Consider the following 25,560-nt stretch of genomic DNA (forward strand, 5'->3'; position numbering starts at 1 on the left):
AATCGAGAATCTGTGGCAAGATCTGAAGACTGCTGTTCACAAACGCTGTCCATCTAATCTGACTGAGCTGGAGCTGTTTTGCCAAGAAGAATAGGCAAGGATTTAAGTCTCTAGATGTGCAAAGCTGGTAGAGACATACCCTAAAAGACTGGCAGCTGTAATCGCAACAAAAGGTGGTTCTACAAAGTATTGACTCAGGGGGCCGAATAATTACACACACCCCACTTTGCAGTTATTTATTTGTAAAAAAAATGTTTGGAATGATGTATGATTTTCGATCCACTTCTCACGTGTAAACCGCTTTGTATTGGTCTTTCACGTGGAATTCCAATAAAATTGATTCAGGTTTGTGGCAGTAATATGACAAATGTGGAAAACTTGAAGGGGGCCGAATACTTTTGCAAACCACTGTATTCACGTCATTACAGCACTCTTCAAAGGAAATGGAATGCAAATGAATACACTTCACAGGAGGAGGAGGATATTTCACACACAGCAGACAGAATGTGGACAAGCTAGCTACCATGTCCTGTTTATGTCACACTTAATTCATCCTCCCAGGAAAGGGATCAAATAAAATGCTAGTGTTGCTGTTAACGCAGATGTGATTTTTTTTTTGATTACCAGCATTTATTTTCATTTGTTTGGCTTAGTATGAATACATTTTGAGGATTTTAATTGTCCTTAACAGGGAATCAATGAATATCAAAACTGAAAATGCAATACAGTATTTTCTCTAGAGCTCCACTGGCTGAACAGGCAAGTTTTTGAAAGGCCTTATTTTACTTGCAGTGTAAAGATAAAGGCAGTTCTAAAAAGAATGATAGTACCTAGTTACTAAGGGCCAGTACATTCATCCAATTTTGATCGGCCAATTTTACCACTTCCATGTAGTATGAGAGCTTGCCTACACAATCTGCTAATAATATTCAAAATCACGTGGCCCTCATACTACATAGCCAAATTAATCCATGCCATGCACTGATGAGGATCAAACAATCCGAAACAGTCTGTATGCATGTTGGATTATTATGGCTCTGTTCAAATTAACAAGCTGACACATCATTGCATTCCAGCGGATCTGGAGGTGTGTTTAGCTTCTAAGGGTAACAATGGTTAATTTGCATATATTCAGCAGTGGTGCCTGGGAGACATCTCGAGCTCACTCCAACCTGAATTATCGCAAATTCTTTCTGTTTTAAGAAAGCAAACTTTTGTTTTTCATACTACATAGAAATGGCAAAAATTGGCCAATCTTGATTGGCCACTATTTAGTCAATTTTACCACTTCCACTTAGTATGAAGGCCAATAGCTTTAAAATACTCTGAACAGATTGTGTAGGCAAGTTCTTGCATTGCATGAAGGTGGCAAAACTGACAAACCATTGGCCAATGAGGAGTGGATGGGTGTGTGTACTAGGCTTTAGTCTGGGAAGGTTGCTTTACCTATGCAGAAGAATTTTACCACAAGAGTACAGTGCTCCGCCAGCTGTGGGTGGAGCTCCAAAAACCCTTTGTGTGATATTCCATGCATTTCTAATGTGAGAAAAAAAATAAATAAGTTAAACAATACTTTAACATCTGCTTGTCAATATCAACCTTCCTGGTGGAGTTAGGCTCGGCTTGGGGAAAAAAGAAAAAAATAAAGCAGCCAGGAGCGGTAATCCTGAGCCTGACTGACTACCCGCCGGGAGGTACAAGGAGACCGTGGAGGTGTTTCAACTCACCTCCCCCGGGATCCAGACGTCGGAGCCATTCTTCTTCCACTCCTGGGAGGCTCTGAAGCCCTCGGGTGAGATCGCCGTTTATTGTCATGATGACAGACGGCGATCTCACTATAGGGTTACCTGGGAGACGGAGGGAGAATTGCACTGCTGGCTCCCAGGGAGGTGAGTAAATGCAGGGACTGCTGCAGATCTCCCCGCGGCATGATTGTTTCCTGGTTTTATGCTAGGTACAGACCATACAATTTTGTGTTAGATAGATGGTTCGATAGATAATTCCCGACATGTCTGATCGTTTTTCTGATCGATTTCTCATAGAAGTGAATGGAAATAGATAAGAAAAGATAACAGGATCGAATCGGAAATCGATCAGAAAATTGAATCGGAAATCGATCGGATGGAAAATCAACCGAAAAAACGCATCGTGTTTAGCCAGCATTAGGCACTTGATAGGTCTGCTGAAGAGAAGACTTGCAGTATCTCCAGTGCTTTTATTTGGCTGTCTCCTACATTAAAATACAGACAGTTTGTGTTCCCTTTTAAATAGAATGTTACCATGACTGTCTGCAAAGAGCTGCTGACAGAAGAGACAGAAAGCTGGGCAGTGAGCGTGACAGCTCCTACTGCTAGATACACAGCCATGGTCACTCTCGCCTAAACATCACTTATCAGATGCTTCTGTTTAGCCAAGCCTTATACCTTCATGGCTCAGCTTGATAAGCAATTGCAAAGCCATCATACTGTCTGGCAGTATCCTCCATATTTCATCACAGTAAACATTCATATTTGCTAGTCACTGCCATCTGCATCTTGATCTTCAAAATATTTCATGATGCCCCTTCTATCGTGACAACTAGAGATGGTCAATGGGATGCTAAGTTTCAGCTTGCCTTCAAATGTGATGCGAGTCATACACCACTTGGAATTGGAACATTCAGCAGCACTTCCAACAATTTGTATCAAGCTCAATGTCAAACTGAATACAATTTGCAATACATTTAAAGTGGACCTGAACTCTTGCACAGGACCGAAATAAAACAGAGAAATGCCCCCTGTATGTATTTAGAGAGTTTAGGCTGTGTAATCCCCCCCACATCTGTGACTAATCACAAGTGCAATTTGATCTCTCAGCTGTGCCAGCTGCCATGGCAGTTGAGCTAATTGGTAAACACAGGATGTTAAAAATATGTCTTTGCAAATTTATTGCAGAATTTAAATCGGCTGTAACAAAAATATTTTTTTCTTTAAAAATGATCCTGTTGTGTATCTTTTAGAGCAGAGAGGAAGTTCTGAGTTCAGGTCCACTTTAAACCAAGCCAGAATTATTAGCATGGAACATCTGACAACCAAAGTGTATTTTTGCTACGCTGCTCCTTCAGCATCTTCATCCCCTCTTCAAATTGTATAGTAAGATAATACTAATAAATGCCTCACACTGCTGCTGTGTCCTTTCCTCCAGCAGGCAAACTCTTTCTCATAACCCCCTGCAGCAAGACCATATAATCAGCAAGCCATGCCTCAGCAGGAGGTGTTTACTAGTAAAATGGTAAATTCATAATATATGTGCAGGGAACATAGACCAATTAGGCAATGCAATCATGTTAACATGGACCATACTCTGAAAGCTATGCTTACCACACCATCTTGATGAATGCATGCCACAAAGAACGAAGGCCATTTCAAGGCAAAGGGTGGCCCTCCTCAGTATGAAGCTGGGTACACACAGGAGGTGACATTTTTGAAAATCTAGGAATCAATCTGCCACAGACGTCTGTCAGGAAGGTTTAAAAAGACTGATTGTTCTAAAGATGCTGTACACACAAATATCAGTTTATGCACAAGCCCCAAGAAATGCATGTGTAGTTAATTTACTTCCTTGTTTTCACGCATGTGCTGTGTACACAAAAGTTACGAAATAACTGCAGATCTCACAAAAGCCCTGTTTAACGAATAGTCTGCAGATCAGTTCTACCGGGATGGATCTGAAAGATTGAGAGACATATCTTTCATCTTTGGAGGGTCTTTTGTAAACTTTTTTTTTACAGTGATTATCTGCAGATTATCTTTGATCTTTCATTTTCCAAAGACTTATCTTTCGTGTGTACCCAGCTTTAGTATAGTACTTCAAGTGGTCAGTGAGAGTTCAATACATGATCAGTGCTCCAATTTAAGTGCCGTTTGAAAATGGACCAATCATTTTAAACCCAGGTTTAAATTGATTGGAATAATTTGAAGATGCATATATTTTTGTATACAAATTTGCATACTCAGAAGTATTTGTATTTCATTAATCATCCCTAGTCATAATAGTGGACAGCGAGGAATAGTAATTAATAGAGATAAAGGCCCATATGCAATTAACTTTTTCTCCTAAGTTTTCTCCTAGGTTGTATTTTTACACCTTGTCTTAAAATGCCTTTTAAACCACCAGCAAGCAAGAAAATACAGTACTCAAAATAATTTTTGATAGTATGTTTTCACCAGCTTTTGGGTACTTTTTCAATTGTAAAATGCTAAAAAGTAATTTTAAAGAGAAAATGTAAATTATCTCCTGGGAGATAACTCAAGAGAAAAAGTTAAATTGCATATAGGTCAAGGTATTCAGCTTTAGGTGGGTTTATGGCTACACACTGGAGAGTGGGAAAGAATACGGCAGAGACAATGGAGACTCCAAGACAGTTTACATTTTATACTACACTTTATTTTTTGAAATTTGTATGTGCCACTAATAATTTACAGAGAATAGGTATGCCAGATCCTGACTAGTACAAGCTGTCTCCAGCATACACAGGATAGCTCAGATTGACATGGTGTAGTTTGTAGAATACACAGGACAGTAGTGTGTGATTGCAGTGATATAGCAAGCAGAACCCTGTGTTGGATAGTTCCTTCAATCTACCTAATATGGAAGATTTTAAGTTCAAGTACATTCCATTAGTGTCTTAAAGTTCCTCTTTGAAAAAGCCAAGTTTTGCTCGAGACATCTCTTTCCTCAGCTGCATGATCTCCCAGAACATCTGTTCAACTGTGCAGGAAAAAACAAAAATACAAGTCATTTATAAAGAAATAATGGGTCTACCCAATACTAAGGATGCAAAGTGCTTGAATAGAATGCAGGCCCAAACCATTACCCATAAGATTATTTATGGATTTTAGTGTCTAAAAGCGGTGCACATTTTTTCACACGCTTTTAGACCCTAAAAAAAAATCATACCACTATATAGATCTGCAGCATCCCTGCACATTACACACCTCCCATGAATCCAGCTCAGGGTTACCACTCTCAGCTGCAGATTTCCGTCCCGAGCCTGACTCGGGATTACCACTAAGGAGGTTAAAGAACAACCGAAGTGATAAAAATAGGGAGGCTGCCATATTTATTTCCTTTTAAACAATACCAGTTGCCTGGCAGCCCTGCTGATCTATTTGGCTGCAGTGGTGTCTAAATAACACCAGAAACGACATGCAGCTAATGTTGTCAGATCTGACAATGTCAGAAACATCTGATCTGCTGCATGCTTGCTCAGGGTCTATGGCTAAAAGCAATAGAAGCAAAGGATCAACAGGCTAGCCAGGCAACTGGAATTGCTTAAAGAAACTCCGTAACAAAAATTGCATCCTGTTTTTTATCGTCCTACAAGTTCCAAAAACTATTCTAATGTGTTCGGGCTTACTGCAGCACGTTCTACTATCACCATCTCTGTAATAAATCAACTTATCTCTCTCTTGTCAGACTTGTCAGCCTGTGTCTGGAAGGCTGCCAAGTTCTTCAGTGTTGTGGTTCTGTGATGCATCTCCCCCCTCCAGGCCCCTCTCTGCACACTGCCTGTGTATTATTTAGATTAGGGCAGCTTCTCTCTTCTCTCTTATCTTTTACAAGCTGGATAAATCGTCCTCTGAGCTGGCTGGGCTTTCACATACTGAGGAATTACAGACAAGGGCAAAGCTGTTTGCAGGAAGAAAAGAGCAGCCTGAAACTTCAGTGCATGAGAGATGCAGGGGGAAAGAAACACACAAATGATCTCTTGAGATTCAAAAGGAAGGGTGTATACAGCCTGCTTGTGTATGAATGTATTTTCTATGTGTGGACATACTGTACATCAACCTACTTCCTGTTTTGGTGGCCATTTTGTTTGTTTATAAACAAACTTTTTAAAACTGTTTTTAACCACTTTTAATGCGGCGAGGAGCGGCGAAATTGTGACAGAGGGTAATAGGAGATGTCCCCTAACGCACTGGTATGTTTACTTTTGTGCGATTTTAACAATACAGATTCTCTTTAAATGGAAAGAAATATTTTAGCCTATGTTTGGGCACCTTAACTATAAAATCTAAATTCTGCAGTTAAAATGATATCGTTAGTGTCCAGCTTTACTTTCAGGATTGTAATAAGGCATTTCATTACACAAAGTATATTGAAAGAGTACAATAAGAGGCACTACCCATTTTCAGTAAATGATATGTAAACTACATTTGTATATTGTGATAGACACACATATACACGATTCCTCACTCACCATCCTGCTGCTTTACCAGTCCTTGATGGATGTACCGGATATAAGTGAAGAAATTACATACAGAGGCAATCTGAAATATAAACAGAGAGTAAATTACTGTGTGTCAGCCCAGGATGTGGCAAGAAAGGATATGGTGACCATTACTCACCCTATATCTGCAACCTGGAGAAATGTAGTAGTAATTGCTAGAGTCTCCCAGTTTGATTCTGTGCTTACAAGTCTTTGTTTGACCGCTTAATGCACATTTCCTGTGAAAGGAAAACAGAAATAAAAACTAATGAAATAAATGAATGATGGAACATATATATAGCTTAACAGTGTCATATGTAACGACAAACTTGTGGACTGAGGCTTCTCCCATGTAATCTGTAGCAGCTAAATGAGCTAAACAGCAGGCTCTGTATACTGGGTTACTGCTGCTCTGCTTAGAAGGTTCTGCTATGAAAAGCGAAGGTACAGGAAGTGGCTTAACCACTACAGCCTTTAGTGTTTTTTCACCTTATGCATCAGAGCAATTTTCACCTCATTCATTCACCAATAACTTTATCACAATTAAATAATCCATATCTTGTTTTTTCCGCAACCAATCAGGCTTTCTTTGGGTGGTACATTTTGCAAAGAAATATTTTATTCTGAATGCATTTTAAACTGGAATATTAAGAGAAAGAGAAAAATGGAAAAAATTCATTTTTGTCAGTTTTCGGCCACTATAGCTTTAAAATAATACATGCTACCATAATTAAAACCCTCGTATTGTATTTGCCCATTTGTCCCGGTTATTACACCATTTAAATTATGTCCCTATTACAATGTATAATGGGGCCAATATTTTATTTGTAAATAAAAGGTGCATTTTTTCAGTTTTGCGTCCATCACTATTTACAAGCTTATGATTTAAAAGATTTTAGTATTATAACCTCTTGACATGCATATTAACCTGCTGGGCGGTCTGGACGAGCTCAGCTCGTCCAGTACCGCCGGAGCCTGCCGCTCAGGCCCTGCTGGGCCGATTTGGCTCAAATAAAAAGCAGCACACGCAGCCGGCACTTTGCCAGCCGCGTGTGCTGCCTGATCGCCGCCGCTCGAGCAGCGGCAAAAGAGGGTCCCCCCCAGCCGCCTGAGCCCAGCGTAGCCGGAACAAAAAGTTCCGGCCAGCGCTAAGGGCTGGATCGGAGGCGGCTGACGTCAGGACGTCGGCTGACGTCGATGACGTCACTCCGCTCGTCGCTATGGCGACGATGTAAGCAAAACAAGGAAGGCCGCTCATTGCGGCCTTACTTGTTTATTCTGGGCGCCGGAGGCGATCGGAAGATCGCCTCCGGAGCGCCTTCTAGTGGGCTTTCATGCAGCCAACTTTCAGTTGGCTGCATGAAATAGTTTTTTTTTATTAAAAAAAAACCCTCCCGCAGCCTGCCTGGCGATCTTAATAGAACGCCAGGCAGGTTAAAAAAGTTCAGACCCACTTTTACTAACAACTGTGTGGTCATAGGGCCTCCCTGTTCCAAAACGTGGTCACTACCTCTTTCTCTCTTCTAACCTATCCATCTTTTCCTCTCTCTCCTCCTAAGCTCAGTTAAGTTTTTCTTTATCTACCCTTTTCTCACCCTTCTCTAACTTAACCTGATCTGAAGGTGATACTCTTACTGCAGGATTTCCCCTCATCCGCAATGTAATAACCTAAAGCCTTCACCTGCCTTCACTGGAGGGTAGGCGTCAACGTTGCTATCCCCCCCTTACTTAGATGGGATGCACTCCTGTCCAGCCCAAAATGGGTTATTTGAATGGACAGGTGCGCCTTCCCAAATCAATGGCACCTCTATGTTATATACCCGTCAAACCCCCTTCTTTGAGATATAGCAAAATAAGTGACATGCAACTTAAGCATATAGTATTGAATGACTACACTAAACAGTATTAGAGTTTAGATCTGCTCTTTGGAAAATGTCATTGGCACTTTTATTACTGTACTAGTCTCAATGTATCCTGCATATGGACAACTTATCCTTTTACTCTCGTTTTTAATGTTATGTTGACAATATAAGTGTTTTTGAAAACTCAAAAATTTTATTGGAAATAAAAAAAAAAGTTCAGACCCTTAGGTAACTATATATGTTTTTGTTTTTTTATTGTAATTTTTTTTTAATAAAAATTTTATTTGAGTATTTTTGGGTGTGTGGGAGGTAAACAGTTAATTTTATTCTTTGATAATTCTTTATTTTTGAAATATAAAGTTATAAAACAGTACATACATTAATATAGCTGGTAGGTACATTCTTGTGAGGACACGTATAAAACAGTAAACACATGGAAATAGTTACAGCAAGCTTTCCTATTCATTGATCTCCGGGCTACCGGGCGGCCCGCGCACCCCGGCGGTTTTGGCCCTGCGAACCCCGGCTGCTCCGTTTTTCATGGACATAGCTCCTACGTATGCATATTTGGACGTAGGAGCTACGACCTGTGGGCTAAAGTGGTTAAAGTGTTCTAAATAAAAACTTTTATACATAACTGTGATCCGTGCCCCATACGCACGGATCGATCCCACGCCGCCTTCCTCAGTCTTCTCGCAGCTCCAATACCTGGTCCCCGCACTTCCGTCAGTCGGAGCCAGGCTGATGCAAGTGAAGTGCGCTGTTTGCGTATCCCTCCAGCAGCTGCTGGAGAGATACGTAGAGGGCACACTTCTCCTGCATAGCTGGCCGCGATGACGGAAGTGCAGGGACCCGGTACCGGCACTGCGAGAAGACTGAGGACGGCGGCGTGGGAGCGATCCATGCGTATGGGTCTGGAGGAAGCCCCAGGTATGTATAAAACATTTTATTTAGAACAGCTCTGGTTTCCTACAAAAAGTGGCTTCCAACCAGGTGCTTTAAAACATGCTCCACTGAAAAACGTAAGCAGTTAAACTCTGACATGTTTTGTGTTTTGAAATTGAACTGATTTCATGTAATCCACAAGAACTTCCAGAGAGTCATGGCACTGGACTGAAGGTTTAAAAATGTATAAAATGTGTATCCAGAAGTTGGAACTAGCTATATAATATAGTGTACCACAGCAAAATGTCACTTTACTGAGTTTAAAAACTATTCTTTCTTTGATTTTTTTTTAAATTAATTTTCTCAAAAACTACAAGGTCTTTTTGAAATAAAATATTTTGATTTGTTCCCATTTTCGTGCTGTTCATATAGATGGGTCATTTGTAAGTCGGCAGTCGTAAGTCGGAGACTACCTGTAGTTTTTTTTTTTTACTTTAAGGTCGACTTTACATAAAGCCATTCTGCGCCCATATACAAGGAATTTTTCCAAGTACGGAAAAGGCTCAAGAATAGCATGCATACTCACTTTGGTCCTCCGCATTCTACAGCTGAGGCCTTCACAAATCTAACAGGCTGAAGACCTTCAGGTTCAATGCTCAAGGTATTTTTTTCAACTGCCTCCAGGACAGCTGCTGCCAGCTAGATGAAAGAAAAAAGTTTTACTTGTGCGTTTTTCCTATTGATCATCTTAGATTTTATACTATAGAAACATAACAAAAAGCTAATTTTAGATTGGTATGGGCTGATCATATAGCAGCAGCCACACTGTATGTATTTCTATGATGAGAAGGAGATATAAACCAGTACCTGTGTGCATCAGCATCACCCCAGGAAACACTGTAAGGTAACTGAGAACAGTGTTTTTCCTAGCGAGTCAAAAAGGAGTGAAAAGGGTCTGTATATTGAAAGCAGATGCAAAGTATAATACTGCGCGCTAAAGAAGATTATTATTAGCATTTCCAGCACATGTCCAAGTTCAAAGTCACAATGCGTCATTTCAGGAGAGTGGGGCTGAGCCAGGCAATCACTCCTTTAGATCCCTTCCCAACGAAGAGGTCCTTGATGTAGAACTTTTCTAAACCCAAAGAAATTTGCATGGCCCCACCCAAGGTCTAAGCAATAAATTACAGGCTTGATTTTGGACATATGCCCTTAGTGGTGGCCTGCAAATACCTTCTGCTTCAAGTAGGCAATATTGTCTATTGCTGTACATCATAAAGAGTCAAACAATGCATTTTATATCACCAACTCAGACAACATTTTCATATCTCCCAAAGGACAGCCCCTTTTTGGAAACCAAATCCCTTTGTCACACTTTTTTTCTGGACTGATGTACAGATCTATGTAAATGTATGTAGTTATGTACTGAAAAAATGTATTTTATTGACTTTAAACTTTATTCCCATCATTTAAGATGTATACATTTCTTAATTTGAAATGTTAAAATGAAAGAAAACTAATGGTGAAGTGTAGTATGAATTATAAAGCTAGGTCTTTGGTTGATGAAGGGTTTATGGTATGTGTGACTAGGAATGTGGCAGGGGTGTAATTAGATGTGTGGCAGGGCATGTCTTAAACTGTCCTCTTCTTTTTTTATCCCATAAAGTTGTGAGGTATGCATTTCAGGGGTCTTAGCACTGCAAAGTTGAAAAATGTTTGTACCATTACCGAATTCAATGGCATCAGTATTATGATTCTATAGTGGTTTATTGGATATCACATTTGTCTTGTAGCACCAGGGTAGTTAGTTAACATCATACCAAGCAAGGCTTTTATGAAAAGGAATATAGAGTCCTGTATAAAGCAAGCAACATATCACAAATATAGCCCTTCATCTCATTTTTATGATCCCAGTTTACGGTCATTCTAAAAAGGTGCCCATGAATGATCTAATTTTTAGCGAACAGTTGTATTTATCAGGTTTATCTTATTGTACTGTATAAAAACAGAAAAGCTAGTGTGCTTATTCGAGCCTTAACAATCCTATTATCGCTTGTTTCCTACACCTGGTCCAGTTGCAGGTAATTGTAATACAAGCCCTGATTGGAGCCTCTTATTCCTGCCAGGGCGTAGATTTCAATGTCCCATCGCACTCCACTCACTCCACTCATCTAATGATGAGGCAGTCTCAGTGATCACAGTCAAAATGGGTGGTAGGGGGAAGGTTCCGTCCTTAACCGCTTAAAGGAGAACTGTAGTGAGAGTTATATGGAGGCTGCCATATTTATTTCCTTTTAAGCAATACCAGTTGCCTGGCTGCCCTGCTGATCCTCTGCCTCTAGTACTTTTTGCCCTAGACCCTGAACAAGCATGCTGCAGATCAGGTGTTTTTGACATTTTTGTCAGATCTGACAAGATTAGCTGCATGCTTGTTTCTGGTGTTATTCTGCAGACAGATGGCTTAGCAGGGCTGCCAGGCAACTGGTATTGCTTAAAAGGAAATAAATGTGGCAGCCTCCATGTACCTCTCACTACAGTTCTCCTTTAAGGACGAGACACTTTTTTTCCATTCAGATCACTGCAGCTTTGACGGTTTATTGCTCAGTCATACAACCTACCACCTAAATGAATTTTACCTCCATTTCTTGTCACTTAGGCCTAGTGCACACCGGAGCGTTTCCGCTGCGGTTTGCGATCTGCTTGCGGGTGCGGATCCGCTAGGGTAATGTATTTCAATGGGCTGGTGCACACCAGAACGGGAGGCGTTTTGCAGAAACGCATACTCCCGGGCTGCTGCAGATTTTGGATTGCGGATGCGTTTCTGCCTCAATGTTAAGTATAGGAAAAACGCAAACCGCTCTGAAAAACGGCACTTCAGAGCGGTTTGCCAGGCGTTTTTTGTTACAGTAGCTGTTCATTAACAGCTTTACTGTAACAATACATGAAATCTACTACACCAAAAACGCTACACAAAACCGCAAAACGCTAGCTGAAACGCTGCAGAAAAATAAGAAAAAGCGTTTCAAAATCTGCTAGCATTTTGCGGATCTGCTAGCGGTTTTTGGTGTGCACCAGGCCTAATACAGCTTTCTCTTGGTGCTATTTGATTGCGGTTGTGATTTTTAGTCTTTATTATATTCATCAAAAAAGACAAAAAAATGTTTTTTTTAACTTACTGTGCTGACATTTTTCAAATAAAGTAAAATTTCTATATACATTTTTGTCTAAATTTATTGTGCTACACTACATGTCTTTGATCAATAAATAGACGCTTATTGGATTTTTTTTTGTTAGGGTAACAGTTATAGCGTTTACAAACTATGGTGCAAATAGTGAATTTCCCCAGTTTGAAGCATCTCTGACTTTTCTGAGCACCTGTCATGTTTCATGAGGTGCAGGAATTCCAGTATAGTATAAATACCCCCCAAATGACCCCATTTTGGAAAGAAGACATCCCAAAGTATTCACTAAGAGGCACGGTGAGTATATAGAAGATTTTATTTTTTGTCACAAGTTAGCGGAAAATGACACTTTGTGAGGAAAAAAATGAAATCTGCCACGGACTCACCATGCCCCTCTCTGAAAACTTTGGGGTGTCTACTTTCCAAAATGGGGTCATTTATGGGGTGTGTTTACTGTCCTGGCATTTTGGGGGGTGCTAAATTGTAAGCACCCCTGTAAAGGCTAAAGGTAATCATAGGATGTTGGGCCCCTTAGCGCACCTATGCTGCAAAAAAAAAAAAAAAGTGTCACATGTGGTATCGCCATACTCAGGAGTAGTGTAATGTGTTTTGGGGTGTATTTTTACACATACCCATGCTGGGTAGGAGAAATATCTCTGTAAATGACTTTTTTTTAACACACAATTGTCATTTACAAAGATATTTCTCCCACCCAGCATAGTTATGTGTAAAAATACACCCCAAAACACATTATACTACTTCTCCCGAGTACGGCGATACCACATGTGTGAAACTTTTTTGGCAGCCTAGTTGCACAAAGGGGCCCAAAGTCCCATGAGTACCTTTAGGCTTTACAGTGGTGCTTACAATTTAGCGTCCCCCTCCCCCAAACACACACACACACACACGCCAGGACAGTTAACAAACCCCATAAATGACCCCATTTTGGAAAGAAGACACCCCAAGGTATTCAATGAGGGGCATGGTGAGTTCATAGAAAATTTTATTTTTTGTCATAAGTTAGCGGAAAATGACACTTTGTGAGGAAAAAAATGAAATCTGCCACGGACTCACCATGCCCCTCTCTGAAAACTTTGTGAAAAACAAAACAAACAACAATTTCTGCTAACTTGTGACAAAAAATAAAATCTATGAACTCGCCATGCACCTCACGGAATACTTTGGGGTGTCTTTCCAAAATGGCATCATTCATGGGGTCTGTCCTGGCATTTTAGGGTCTCCGCGATCATTACATGTATGGCCAGTATTAGGAGTTTCTGCTATACTCCTTATATTGGGCATACGGGTAATGCACTCTGGGCTGAAAGGAAAAATGAACGTCAATCAATCAAATCAATGTGGATGAAAAAATATCTGCCAAAAAATTTGAAAAAAAAGAGGGGAAGGAGTCTGCCAGGACATAGGAGCTGCCACCCAAAAACGTCCAAACCCACTCAGCTCGTATGTCCTGGCAAACCCGATTTCTCCATTCACATCAATCGATAAGGGTGAACAAATCATTGCCAGAGTTCTTTTTTGATACAAAGTGCTTGCCAAAGCATATGAATTCCAACACCGCCCCTCAGCTCATATGCCTCGGCAAACGTATCTTTTTTACTGCGGAGGAGAAATCTCGTCCTGCAGCGCTGCATGCACCGACTTGTGTGTAATCTGACAGATGCACAATGCTTCTGTCAGGATGCACCATCACTGCTGCAGCTGGTTGGTCGGTCCACCTGGAAGGGTAAAGGATGGAAAAAAGAGAGAAGGAAAAAAAACAAAACAAAAAAACAAGCAAGCAGCATAGCAATAACTTCATTAACATTAACTTTTATACGTTTTATTGAACACTTTTAATCCAAACATTAACATTGGGAACCAAACATTAACTTGTTTGTAGGTCAGCTGACGCGCCTTCTTCCAGCATAAAGGTCCTGTCTCCGCGCGCGCCCGCGCGATACAGAGACCCCATGAGCAAGAGACAATGCCGTTCCCGGCGTACCAGACGCCGCCGGAACGGTTTAGGCCTGTGAACAGGGAACAAAGGCGGCTGCGGGTATAGCTTGCGTATCCGCAGCCGCCATGGTTGCAGATGTTACACTATGTCTGGAGTTCCCTACGCTCTAAAAGTGTATCTGTTCATGATACCTCTGGAAACACTCCCCTAGGCATAGGCCAGGCTGGTCAGGACAGGTGGGACAGTAAACAGTGGTATCATGCCTTGTTCCAGCCCTGCTGCAGACACGACAACGTTTTCTTGGGGTGCGTTTATTTGGGGTACTCGAAATGAGAAAGGCGTAGTGCCTTTCATGTAGCCGGCTAACTACATTTTGGGGTTGGGTCACGGCACCTCCTGGATACAGGAGTTCCGTAACGATCGCTTCCTGGAATTTAAGGAAAGATCCAGTTCTCCCAGCCTTACTGTACAGAACAAAGCTGTTGTAAATAGCCAATTGAATTAGATAAACAGACACTTTTATACCAGTGTCTGGTTTTGCGGGAAACTAAATAGGGCCCTAACATCTGATCATTGAATCCACCCCTCCCATGTTAAAGTTATAGTCGTGTACGTCAAGGGGTTTTTCCAGTGACCTCAGTTGCCCATTGAATTTGCACTGTCGTGTCTGTGTGAATGGTGGACAGAAGGTTAACGTCCCTCTTGTCCTTCCATTTCACCGCGAGCAGGTCATCAGTACACAAGGCAGCCCTCTCCTCACGTGCAAGTCGGGTACTAACGAGCCATTGGGGAAGCCCAGGCGACTAGGCCGCATGGTGCCACAGTAGTGGATTCCATCTATCTTGAAATGCTGATAGAGGGCCACACTTGTGTAAAAGTTGTCCACATAAAGATGGAACCCCTTTTGGAACAAAAGGTGACACCAAGTCCCACACAATCTTGCCACTGCTCCCCAGCTAGTCAGGGCATCCGACCGGCTCCAATCTTGAATCTTTTCCCTCATAGACCCTAAAACGAGATGTATAGCCTGTGGCCCTATCACAGAGCTTATACAGTTTCACCCCTTACTGGGCATGCTTGCTTGGGATGTACTGATTGATGCCAAGGCGCACTAGGGACTTGTCTACGCAGATGTTCTGTTCAGGGGTATAAGCATCAGCAGAGCCATGTTAAGGAGAAGGCCCAAAAAAGTTTTAAGTTCAGAAACTTGGAGTGGTTTCCTCCGGAAAGGCTGGGCATAGTAGCTATCCGGGTTGTTGGTGATGGCATAACGGTTGGTCTCAGCCACAATTAAGTCGTAGAGATCATCGGTGAAGAACAGATGAAAAACGTCTATGGCCGGTCCTAGATTATCTGTCTCCACCTGGACTCCAGACTGGGCGGTGAAAGGGGGTAGTACGGGTGCGGCGGAACCAGGGGAGTGCCAATTGGGATTTGCCAGCACCTCTGGAAAACTATGGGTAGTACGGGCCTGTTTTCTTGGTGGCTGTGACTCGGATTCCTAATGCACGTGCCATTGAACCAGTTTCAACTTCCATTCTGGTGCTCACCACTTCACCAGAGTCTACAGAAGTACTGGTGCTAGGTCCAGGAGATGCTGCGCTGCTGGTGTATGCCTCACCATGAAACCTCAGACCAGTGCTAGCACCACTCTTCTGCCCTTGAGGCAGATCCTGCGCCACCTGCGGTCCAGTGACATGGGGTGTGGTAAGCCTGGCTCTAGCCGGGACCTCAACCTCGTCATCGCTATCGGTCAGCGAGCCACTGCTCTCTACAGGTTCGAACTCTGACCCAGAAGATTCGTCGAATGAGTCGTCCCAATCTTCCTCATACAACTGGGCCATGTACCTGTACACCTCATCATCGAAATACCCCTTTCTTGCCATGGTGGACTGCTAAATTCCTCTGAGACTACCCAGGAAAAAGAGCACCTACCTAGCAAAGGGAGTACTTGTGGAGTAGAAAGCTGTGGTCACTGAGTTATGATAAAAAAAAAAAATCAAAACTGATCTTTACAGTGCCACAGCTATTGTACAGTGTACAGAGAAAAAAAAATTCTGTCACTGCGGTGGGGCGGGCTGAACGCAAGTGCAGCTGAACGATCAGGCCTGATCGGGCAAACACTGCGTTTTTAGTGGATCCTAGTGACCCTAATATAGATCTCACTGCGATCAGTAATGATCACTTACAGATACTATATAGTACCAATGCTGATTAGCGACAGTGATGATGCTAATCAGCGACTAATTAGTGACTGTGGTGCAGTGGGCTGAGCGCTAACTGACACTAACACAGGGGCCTAGCTAACTGGCCTAACTGTTAACACTAGTGATTAGGCCTGAACGATATATCGTTTTTGGATCGAAATCGCGATCCTGGAAATGCCGATTCCGGGATCGCCATGGCAACGATATCCACCCCCCTCTGCAGCCCGTCCAGCGGTCCCCTCTGCCGCTCTGTGCAGCGGCAGTTTGCGGTGGCTCATTGCGTACACTTCTCCACTGGAGGCGGGACACTCTACCACAACTTCCGCCCACTGTGCAGCTCTGCCCGCAGGCTCTCACACTCCTTCTCCCAACATTAGCTGGGCGGGCGGCAGACTCCGCCCACATGGCTGTCAATCACCGAGTACTACGAGTGGCAGACTCCGCCCACCCAGGCCCGCAGGCTCTCACACTCCATCCCGGCGGCTCAATATTCCCTGCATCTCCACATCAATCATAAGCTGGGCAGGTGGCAGGCTGAGTCTGCTGCTGACAATCACTTATTTGTACTGGGTGATTTGTGTCACTTTTTTTAAAGTGGTATGATGAGCAGCAGGGTCTCACTTGGCAACTCCCTCCTCCCAGTGCTTCAACATCATTTGCTGGGCGGGCAGCAGACTCCACCCGCATGTGTGTCATTTAAACTATGTAACATGGCCAGCAGACTCCGCCCACACTCCTGTCAGCCAACTTTTGTATGCCTTTGCCACGCTGCTCTGTGTGTCAGCGTGATAATGATGATGACTGCTGTGGTGTGGCTGACTGTGGTGATCATTCTGCATTCTGCAAAGCTGAAGTGGGGGGCCTGGGGGCACTGTTGAATTTGAAATTCGTGAATCGAAATCATTCAATCTTTTCCTAAAATCGTTCAGGCCTACTAGTGATAGTAAAAAAGTGACAGTTTTCACTAATCACTGTGTTTAGATCACTAGGATAGTGACCGGGGGGGGGGGGGGGTGTTCAGGGGGCAATCAGACAGCAATGGGGGCAATCAGAAACAATCACAGACAATCAAAGCCAATCAGAGGGCAATCAAGGCAATTACAACACAATTAGAGCCAATGAGAGTGATTGGAGGCAATCAGACGGCAATCACAGCCAATCAGCGCAATCAAAGCCAATCACGGAACAATCAAAAACCAATCACGGGACAATCGAAGTCAATCACAGGGCAATTGAGACAATCGGAGCCAATCAAGCGTTACAGACAGGAGATTAGAGGTACACAATGGCAGGGGGTGATCTAAAGGCGGGGGGGGGGGGGGGGTGATCAGAGGGGGATCTAATGGCGGGGGGGGGGTGATCAGGAACCCGCAGTGACAGGGGGTGACGGGGTGATTGATGGGTGATCAGTAGGTAATTACAGGAGAGGACAGATGTAAATAATGCACTGGCGAGTTGATCAGAGGGGGTCTGAGGGCGATCTGAGGGTGTGGGCGGGTGATTGGGTGACCGCAAGGGGCAGATTATGGTCTGATCTGCTGGGTAGCAGTGACAGGTGGTGACGGGGTGATTGATAGGTGATCAGTAGGTGATTACAGGGGAAAATATATGCAAGCAATGCACTGGTGAGTTGATTAGAGTGGGTCTGAAGGCGATCTGAGGAAGTGGGCGGGTGATTGGGTGCCCGCAAGGGGCAGATTAGGGTCTGATCTGATGGGTAGCAGTGACAGGTGGTGACAGGGAGTGATTGATGGGTGATCAGTGGGTGTTTAGAGGGGAGAACAGATGTAAACAATGCACTTGGGAGGTGATCTGAAGGCAGGTCTGTGGGCGATCTGAGTGTGTGGGTGGGTGATCAGATGCTCGCAAGGGGCAGGTTAGGGTCTGATCTGATGGGTAGCAGTGACAGGTGGTGACAGGGGGTGATTGATGGGTGATTGACAGGTGATCAGTAGGTGATTACAGGGGAGAATAGATGTATACAGTACATGGGGGGGGGGGGGGGTCTGGGGGGAATCTGAGGGTGTGTGTGTGTGTGGGGGGTGATCAGGAGCCCTTAGGGGGCAGTTAAGGACCTGATCTAAAGGATAGCGTTGACAGATAGTGACAGGGGGTGATTGATGGGTGATTAGGGGGGTGATTGAGTGCAAACTGTGGTCTGAGGGGGTGATCGGGGGGGGGGGGGGCGGGGTCTGTGTGCCTAAATGTGTGTGTGTGCGCTTACTCACAGTGCTGCCGTCCTCTCTGGTGGTCGATCGATCACTGTGACCACCAGGGGAGGAGGCAGCCTGTATAATACACTTTGTTTACCTAACAAAGTGTATTATACCCTTTCTATTGGCCTGTTTAAAAATTTACAACCCGCCGGCGCTGCTAATTGGCCGGCGGGTTGACGTCACAGGTGGGCGAAGCCTACTGCCGGCGATCGCCCGTAATCCCCTCCCCCAGGTGCCGCCCGGTGGCGTTAGGCGGTCCTGGGGGTGCCACTTTGCCGCCGCCAATTGGTAGACAGCGATCGGCAAGTGGTTAAGGGGCCAGAGCCTTTCAGTAAGGTAAGGGTTAAACAAATGGCCGATTGGTGTGGTGGATTTTTTTTCTACAGATACAGCTATAACTGGTTTAGATAGATCACAAGTTGAATTTTTAATACTAAAATTAATAATAATAAATATTATATTTTCTTTCGATCCAAGCAATGTTACTGAAAATAACATTTGCTAAACAGGCACCTTTAGTCATGCAATCGCTTACCTCATTCTTTGGAAATGTTAAACAAGGACATATATCCTCTTGATAAATTCTTTGTAAGAATGGGCACGTTCTACTCATCAAAGGTTCCTCTTTCCACACTTTGAATTCATTGTAAAGTGTTAAATCAATCTATGAAAAATATAAAAATAAGAGACTTATAAATATTACTAAAAAAAAATTCCCAATGTAGAACTCTCAAAAAGATGTATGATTTAACCGTTAGGGCTCTTTTTCACGAACGGCTGACAGCAGCACACTGCTTGTCAGCCACTACGGTTTCTGTGCAGGGCACTTGCAGCGACCACTGCATCTGCATCCGAGCTGGCGGTAGCCAACCCTGGACGCTAAATGCAGATTTTTAGTTTTATTTTAAACTGGGCGTTAACTGCACTGTATGTCAACTGCTGACACGCATATGGTATGAATGATCCCATTCTGTTGTAATGTTTTGCAACCAAAGGGTGCTTGATCCCGGCAATTGGTAGCTAAATGGCGCTTTACAAGCCTCCAGCACTTGCAGCGGCCACTGCATCTGCATTTGAGCTGGCGGTAGGCAACCCTGGATGCTACATGCAGATTTCTTTTTAACTGGGTGTTAACTGCACAGCATGTCAACCGCTGACATGCATGTGGTATTAATGTTTCCATTCGGTTGCATTGGTTTTGCAAACGAAGGGCGCTTGACCCCAGCAATTGGTGGCTAAATGGCACGTTTAACCTTGTTGCCTGAAAGAGTACTTAGACAGCTTTTCATCTGAAAGAAGGCAGAAGAGGTGCCCAGAGTGAATAAAACCAAGTTAAAGAGGAACTATTAGCTAAAATATGCCCCCACCCAAAACACATATGTAAGTAGATAAATACTTGCTCTACTTACATAACAGATGTATTGTAGTGTCCACATTTTTATTCCTGTGTTTTATAAATTCTAGAGTTAGATGACTCCTGTTCCTGGCAGGGGCCATCTTGTGTGTTCTGGCTGGATTACCCCCCCCCCCCCCCCCCTCCTCCCCTCACTGTTTCTGTGCACAGCGGGGAGGAAAAAATGCAGCACAGCCACAGACTCACCTGCTAATGGATCCAAGTGCTGCAGTTCCCATGTATTCTCTGAACTACCACCGGAGGCAGTGCAGAGAGTATAGAAGGATACTGCAGTGCCTGGAACCATTATTCAGGGACTCTGTGTGCGCCGCCTTTATCCTTCTCCGATGTTCAGTGCGGAGAAGAGAGAGAATCCGGCTGCAGTGGGCGGCAGAAGGGCTGAGGGGGGGGGGGGGGGGCGCGGACCTGCTACTGGAGGAGGGAAGCAGAAGACAGTGACAGTAGATAGCCTCTGGCCCCCCTCCCTGCGCTCTTACAGCGGCTGGACCACGGAGAGAAGGGGAGACCAAGGCGGCCAATCTAAGACCAGAGAAGTGAGTGACAGAGGCATCAGCCAATCAGGCTGATTCAGCATGCCTGTCACTTCTGTTCTGCGGCCGTGCATACGCTCTTAGAGCCTGGGGGCATGAGGAGAGAAACTGCACATAAAAAAAGAAAAAAAAATAATGTTTTTAAACTTTTCAATTGCCTGATTAATATCCTTTTTACTAATATATCAGCCTGCAATGTACAACTAATTGTGTATTTTAATGTTAACAGATACTTTTTAAGAAAAAAAAAATGCTGCTAGCTGGGATTTAAGAGCCTCTATGGGAGTACCAGTTATCTGACTTAACTTAGTCACTAATGATCCAATTTTTAGCAAAGAATCGGAGCTAACAGGTAGATGCAACTGGAAATAAAATGTTGTAATACATGGATTGACACCATCAACAATCCAATCTGTAGTTCCTAACCATCACAACCGATTAGAGTAGCAGTTTTTCGGATCTGCAAAATATCAATCGAACGATCACTTTTAGAATAGTTCGCAGTCGATTGGAGACACCAATCACAGTTATCACTCTTCTGAACGATTTCGATCAAACTTCCAAACTTCGCTAAAAAATTGAACCTTTAGATAGCCAACACAGAACAGCCAGCCTATCCTACTCTGACTCTACAGAGGATCATCATTCTCTGAACAATGCCCCTCCTCCAGTCTGCTGACAGAGTAAGACAGATCAGCTGTGCAGTACTCTAACATCAGCTGGCTAACAGTCCAGGCATGCCCTTGATTGCAAGCTGTGTCATGTGTGTGCATTTCATAAGAAAATATCACGATAAAACAAATTACTGTAACAAGATGCAAGTGAAATTCATATACTAATTATTTAAAGGATTTGTGCTCTAAACCATCTGCATAACAGCTTGGAACAGTCCAGCATTGCAGCAGCCTGTATTTGGGGTTGCAATTCATACGACATTAATAAGGATCTGTATGCCTACTGCGATGGAAGGAATGGCAAGAATTAAGACCAATAATCTCTGATGGGTCATTAGGCCAAAAGAATCTTACAACACATATATATATAGCACCATTACGTTCTTTGTGGTAACTCATAGAAACAACTTCAAACACTATCTAGGCAGACCAAGAAAACCCCAGAGGAGTCTATTACAACTGCACTAAATATCCACATGCTCCTTTATGGTTGGAAAGGTCATCAAATGGCAGAGCTTTGGGAAGCTCATGCCTAGTTACTACCCAAGAAGCAAGGAAATACTAGAAAACAGAATTCCATCCACTGTATATTACCAAAGTAACAGCGTCATGCAAATTAACCTACAAGGAAAACTACATGCAGCCGTACATGAGCCATATGAACTAGCATTTCACAGGTGGGCATTTTATGTTTATTTCCTTCATTTGGGTGAAGAACTAGTCCTATAACTCAAAGGCCTATATTTCTCTATGTTCAGGAGCACATGCCTCTATATAGCTTTGCATATAGACATGACTGGCCAATCTGAGCACATCACAGGCTAACACAAATTCAACAATTTTTTTTTTTTTTTTTTTTTACAACAAAAGGGTCTACAGAATCTTAGGACACAGAACACAGACATGCCTCTTGCATTTACAGTGAGTAAAGGTGATATCACTGATTGGGGAACCATGTAATAAAAATAGTCTTTCAAAACCTGCTAGGCTAGGCACAATATGAAACAGAACCTAGAAGCAGATTAATATATCAGACAGCAAAAAAAAAAAAAAAAAAACTGCAAGAACTAGTTTCTCAACACAAACTACATGAGCTGTAATGTTTGTTAAACATGTAATAATGATCAGGACTAGAAGTCAGACAACCAGCACAGGACATATTTCCACTTATTTTCATGTACTGTATTTGACAAAGGAGAGAACATTACAAGGAATGTGCACAGTGAAATATGATATGCATTTGTGATAATCACTACATAGGAACAAACTACAATGAATCGCATGATAAAAAAGTGATGCATATATAGTACTGTAATTCCATAATTATTTCTCTTACCTCTTTACATTTCTTTGCTATTGGCTTTACAGTGAGATCAAGATTGCCTCCACCCATAGCACTGCTCATGCTTTTGTTCCGAGAATGGCCTTTTTTGAATGGGGCCTTTCCACCAAGCTGCACATCTTTTGTGGGGGAAGTTGGGGATGTTGACAGAAGGGCCTTCAAAGCTGCAACCTCTGCTTGTAGCGCATCGATCTGGAAAAAGGTTTACAGTGTAGATAACACAATCTTTACAAAAGCTAAATTATCAACAATAATTTATTTTGTATGATAAAATACATTGTGGATGAAATATATATATATATAGCACAAGCAAGTGTTCTCCACAGAATAATATTTTCTAAACCTACCTGTCCCACCATCCAGATTTCAAACAGGATCAATTTGAGGGCTGCTTCTCACCAAGAGCGCTTTCCAGATCTCGAGTTCAGAAAAGTCCTTGGTTAATGTAAACAATTTAATACTTGAGATACTATATAGATCTGTGTTGTGTTTTCTGGCAATTAAAGGGGCACTACAGCAAAAACTGTAAAATGTAAAATATGTGCAAACATATACAAATAAGAAGTACTTTTCCAGAGTAAAATGAGCCATAAATTACTTTTCTCCTATGTTGCTGTCACTTACAGTAGGCAGTAGAAATCTGACAGAAGTGACAGGTTTTGGACTAGTCTATCTCTTCATAGGGGATTCTCAGCATGGCTTTTATTCTATATAAAGATATTCCCTAAAAAGAATTTAAACAATGATGCTGGCCAGCTTCCCTGCTCGCTACACATTTTTGTTGGCAGTTGGACAGAGCAACTGCCATTCACTAAGTGCTTTTGAAAATAAATGAATCCCTGAGAATCCCCTATGAAGAGATGTACTAATCCAAAACCTGTCACTTCTGTCAGATTTCTACTACCTACTGTAAGTGACAGCACCATAGGAGAAACGAAATGTGTGGCTCATTTTACTCTGGAAACAATGTACTTCTTATTGGTGTATGTATGCACATATTTCAAATTTGACTGTTTTTCGCTGTAGTGCCCCTTTAAGTTAACTCTTATACTATGTATTGCAGCCCAAACACTCACAAAATGCATGTCCTACATTTGCAATTTACAACATAGCAAGCGTTCTAGTGTGCCCAACACTATTGAATTACACTAGCAAAATGTTTTTAAAAGCGCCGGCATTGCAAGAGCTTCAAAAATGTGCTCAAAATCTCTCTAGTTTGTCCCAGCCCTCAGTGAGCATGCTAGTGTGTTGCTGCATACCTACTCCATCATACAAGTTTTCCCAAATAAACTTAAGATGAATAAAATCAAAGTGGCACACCCTGCTATTTCAGTTAATTTATACATGAGTTTGTCAATAAAAAAAACAAAAACTGAACTTCCAGACAAATTTGGGCTTTAAAGAGACTCTGTAACAATTTTTTCAGCCTTAGTTCTTCTATTCTATAAGTTCCTATGCCTGTTCTAATGTGCTGGGGCTTACTGCAGCCTTTCCTAATTACACTGTCTCTGTAATAAATCAATGTATCTTTCCCCTGTCGTGTCTGTCGGGCTAAGGCTTTGAATGTGTGGAATGTGCAGGGCTGCTTGTCATTGGATAGAAGCGATACACACCCTCTGCAGGCCCCCTACAGGCTCTGAATGACTCACACACTCTGTATATGTGATCCTATTACAAGCTGGTTAGTTTGTTTGTAAACATTGCCTAAAACTGTTAATTACAAGCCAGGATTGCAGCAGAGAGTGGCAGAAACAGCACAGAGGGGCACAGGAGAAAATAAGGAATAGAATGGTGTGCTTTTTAGTGTAAGAATATTAGAGTACAGATTCTCTTTAACAGCACTGTACATCAATAAGTATTATTATGTAAAGAAACACTGTATTAATCCTCCATAAAGCATTTTATAACAATTTGCTCAGAGAGCACCAGACATTTGCTGTACACAGCACAATTTTCAGGGAAAACATACAAGCGTTTCAGGTTGCATCTAGTAATGTTTTGTTCCAGTCTAGGCAACCAGGCCTCAGTGCAGATCAGGCTAGGCATGAACATCTAGATTGGAACAGACATTACAAGATGCAACCTACATCACTTCTTACATATTTGACCTGAAAATTGTACTGTGTATGTCAAATGTACAATACCTCTCAGCAAGTTTTTGTAATGTGATTTAAATGGATGGAATAAAAAACAATATCTTAGATGTCCTGAGGAAGATAGATGAAGCTATGAAAAATACACAGTATATGTCAGTATTTTTTTTTTATAAAATCTTGCATATTGTAAAAAGATTCTAAAACTTAATCAGTGGTAATAGGAAACTACAAAAACGAATGTACGGTATGTCCAGTGGCATAGCAATAGGGGTTGCAGAGGTCTCGACCGCACCGGGGCTCTTTTGTCAGAGGGTCCTTGTAGGGCTCTCTCTCAACCACAGTAGTAGCTCTTTATTGGTCCCGTGCTTGTAATGATCACTTCTATAGATGCTTTGAATGATAATAATCATTAACAAGCTATTCCCCATCCCCTTCTTGCACCTCTGACACGGTGTTGTCCTTGGCAGGTTTTTGTGCACCGTATCAACTGCTATGTATAAAGTGCTTGGGATTGGGCCCATGTAAAACTCATACAGGTCCTATAGCTCCTTAACTACGCCATTGGGTATGTGATTTAAGCAAAAAAACAAAACAAAAAGGAGATATTAACGTACCTTTCCCTGTGCTTCTTTCAGCTGTTTCTCTGCTGTGGCCTGTTTAACATTTGCTTCTCGAACCATTTTATGTGCTTCCTAAAAATATAAAAATAGCGTATTACAAATATTATTTGATCAGGGATTTTACTATTTAGAGGGCTTTTACGTAGACCACAAAGTAGATATTTGCATGTAGAGTCCTGTTTCACGGTTTACAAAATACTGTTGAAAAGCAATATATGTAATGTAAGTACAGTAATGGTGTGCAGGTTAGCACTCCTGTTTAACACCTATACAGATCCTGGGTGGAGGTCAACCCTGGAACAACAATTACATGAAAGTAGATTGT

The 25,560-nt window shown here is 42.4% G+C and overlaps 1 protein-coding gene across 1 annotated transcript in view; it reads right to left on the minus strand.

Annotated features, from left to right (window-relative positions):
- Positions 1-4,403: 4,403 nt before the first annotated feature.
- RAB3IP (RAB3A interacting protein) overlaps positions 4,404-25,560 on the minus strand; it is a 49,650-nt gene continuing 28,493 nt past the window's right edge. Inside the window, exons 5-11 of the mRNA XM_068276686.1 lie at positions 25,230-25,307; positions 22,514-22,711; positions 19,095-19,223; positions 9,584-9,696; positions 6,390-6,489; positions 6,242-6,311; positions 4,404-4,749 (exon numbers count right to left, since the gene is read on the minus strand). Of these exons, the coding sequence (XP_068132787.1) occupies positions 4,667-4,749; positions 6,242-6,311; positions 6,390-6,489; positions 9,584-9,696; positions 19,095-19,223; positions 22,514-22,711; positions 25,230-25,307 (771 nt within the window). The 3' untranslated portion in view covers positions 4,404-4,666. The remainder of the gene's footprint in view (positions 4,750-6,241; positions 6,312-6,389; positions 6,490-9,583; positions 9,697-19,094; positions 19,224-22,513; positions 22,712-25,229; positions 25,308-25,560) is intronic.

Source organism: Hyperolius riggenbachi, chromosome 3 (genome assembly GCF_040937935.1).
Source record: "Hyperolius riggenbachi isolate aHypRig1 chromosome 3, aHypRig1.pri, whole genome shotgun sequence".
NCBI classification, from domain to species: domain Eukaryota; kingdom Metazoa; phylum Chordata; class Amphibia; order Anura; family Hyperoliidae; genus Hyperolius; species Hyperolius riggenbachi.